The 2,500-nt window shown below is 42.5% G+C and overlaps 1 protein-coding gene across 2 annotated transcripts in view; it reads left to right on the top strand.

Moving 5' to 3' along the window:
* The window catches only part of LOC310868269 (melanoma receptor tyrosine-protein kinase-like), a 37,642-nt gene that overhangs the window by 4,202 nt on the left and 30,940 nt on the right, over positions 1-2,500 (top strand). For both annotated transcript variants that reach the window (XM_083778622.1, XM_083778621.1), the window contains exon 5: positions 1,622-1,740. In XM_083778622.1, coding sequence (XP_083634748.1) covers positions 1,622-1,740 — 119 coding nt within the window. The remainder of the gene's footprint in view (positions 1-1,621; positions 1,741-2,500) is intronic.

The following is a 2,500-nucleotide window of genomic DNA, read 5'->3' as shown; positions in this document are numbered from 1 at the left end:
ATTCTGACCTGAGATCAGATTCTAGAAATGTCAGTCGCTCTTCGATTTTTCAAAAATAGCAGACCTACAAGCTCGTATCGCGCCACTCGGTGGCGCGATATGAGCTTGTAGATCTGCTATTTTTAAATAGCTAAAGCACAACATGATGCTGACACCAAAATGGGTGCCCGGTCAGAATGGGTTTTAACTAATAGTAAAGTTAAAGTTAGCTTAAGTTGTGGCAAGTCTGCAAAAACAAATGCTTACCACTAGCTTTCTTCACAGATGTGTTCATAAATGTGTCTACTATCAGAGAAAAAAAAATTCCAACCCAACTCCCTTGGGAAACTTTGTGACAGCTGCTGAAAGTTGGGGTATACCATTATCAATCAATATAAGGCAAAAAAAAAATCAAATTTCAAATTTCATTATTCTTTAAGTAGCATCTGACATGTCAAACTAGGGGGTTGTCATGATGCTGAATCCATGATTGCAAGCATGCAGAGTTTTGCACAAAAAACACTCCTTTGCCTAAACATGCCCATAGCCGTCATCACAAATGTGATGAGGTCAGCACATTTGGGCACATTTGGGCAAGTGGCTATGGCCGGATTTAGCCCAAGGAGTAAATTTGGAATTGTTTGCCTTATATTGGTTGATAATGGTACCCCAACTTTCAGCAGCTGTCACAAAGTTTCCCAAGGGAGTTGGGAACTATAACCGTAACACCTTGCTTAAAAAAAATACATTGGGAGTTTTAAGTACAACATTTGTACCTCAATGTGATTATAGAAAAACAAAATTTGGGAGGCACTAAAATGGGGCACGTTTTTGATCGACTGTTTTTACAAAAGTTTGCTGCAGAGAAAAGGGACAAAGAGACAGACAACGTAACAAAAACATCTCACACAGTCAACATAACTGTACAGTGGATATGGCTGAAACTCATTGGAAAATAGCAGATCTACAAGCGAAGAGCGACTGACATAATACTAAAAATAATAATAAAACTTTATTTGTATAGCACCTTTCATGACATCAAATGCAGCTCAAAGTGCTTTACAGAACAATGAATGAAAGAATAAAAGAAAAGCAAGGCAACGACATTAAAAAACAAGCAGTAATGCAATACAGTGAGGACATGAATAACAAAAAAGATATAAGATCACTTAAAAGCAATGTTGTAGAAGTGGGTCTTGAGCTGAGCTTTAAAAATGTCTACAGAGGCTGCCTGACGAAGGTACAGTGGGAGCTTGTTCCATGCCGACGGCCCGTAGAAGCAAAAAGCTGCTTCCCCGTATTTTTTAGTTGCCATTTTTTTAGGCAAAGCGAGCAGGCCGGCGGTGGAAGACCTTAGGGGGCGGTTTGGGACATATTTAGGCAGGCAGTCATGTAGGTAGGAAGGTGCGAGACCATTGAGAGCTTTATAGAAGTAAAATTATTTTAAAATCAATCGTAACAATTAGAAACATAGAAACATAGCTTTTTCAGAAAACTGTCAGGATGTAGAAAACTTTTTTTTTAAATCTGATCTCAGGTCAGAATGTGTTTCAAATGTATGATATTTATGAACCTTTCTCTCTTTGTGTCGTCTGTGTCTCCATAGTAACCAGCATGGTGTGTGTCTCTTGTGTCTCCATAGTAACCAGCATGGTGTGTGCAGACCAGTGCAGCAGGAGGTGTCGAGGTTTTTCACCCGGTGAATGTTGTAACGAACACTGTGCCGCGGGCTGTACCGGTCCCACCGCAGCAGACTGTCTGGTACATACACATTTTATTTTAAATTATTATCCCACAATTTTGTAACCCATTTTTCACCCCTGTGTCAATCATCTAATGTGATCCTGGGCTCTACACACCCTCCGCCAACCTAGTCCCCATATATGGGGGACAAGGGGAGAGCAACGGACTTGAACTCATGCTTCCTTCATGCCTGAGTGTCCAAGGAAGTTGCTCCTTTACACCTGACAGGGGGGAGTTTCCCTGGTTGGACGTAGCGCGTGGAAGGAACACGTTATTCCAACCAGTTCCTTTCCCCTCCATCAGGCTGGCCAGGGGGAGACAGTTTAGAGACCAGGATTACTGCATGTTTTTTGTGAGGGTACCTACTCTAGGGGACACGGGGAGAACATGTGAGGGTACCTACCCTAGGGGACACGGGGAGAACATGTGAGGATACCTACCCTAGGGGACACGGGGAGAACATGTGAGGGTACCTACCCTATAGGGGACACAGGGAGAACATGTGAGGGTACCTACCCTAGGGGACACGGGGAGAACATGCAAACTCCACACAGAAAGGCCCTTTCGCCAACCCCGCCTCGGGTATGGGCACTGATGACACGGACAAGAAATCGTATCATGATATGAGGTTCACGATACGATTTTTAACGATATTTCAAACAAAAACAAAATCCAGAAAAAGATACGATATATCTTTACATGCCTACTGGACACCCACTGCTTTAACCCATTCTGTACGGGAACCCCTTTTGGTGTTCTAACTAAGCATTATGTTATA

Source organism: Protomyctophum parallelum, assembly GCF_964188405.1.
Source record: "Protomyctophum parallelum genome assembly, chromosome: 12".
In the NCBI taxonomy this organism is placed as follows: domain Eukaryota; kingdom Metazoa; phylum Chordata; class Actinopteri; order Myctophiformes; family Myctophidae; genus Protomyctophum; species Protomyctophum parallelum.
Note: the sequence above shows the minus strand (reverse complement) of the source record. Positions and strands in the feature narration are given on the sequence as shown.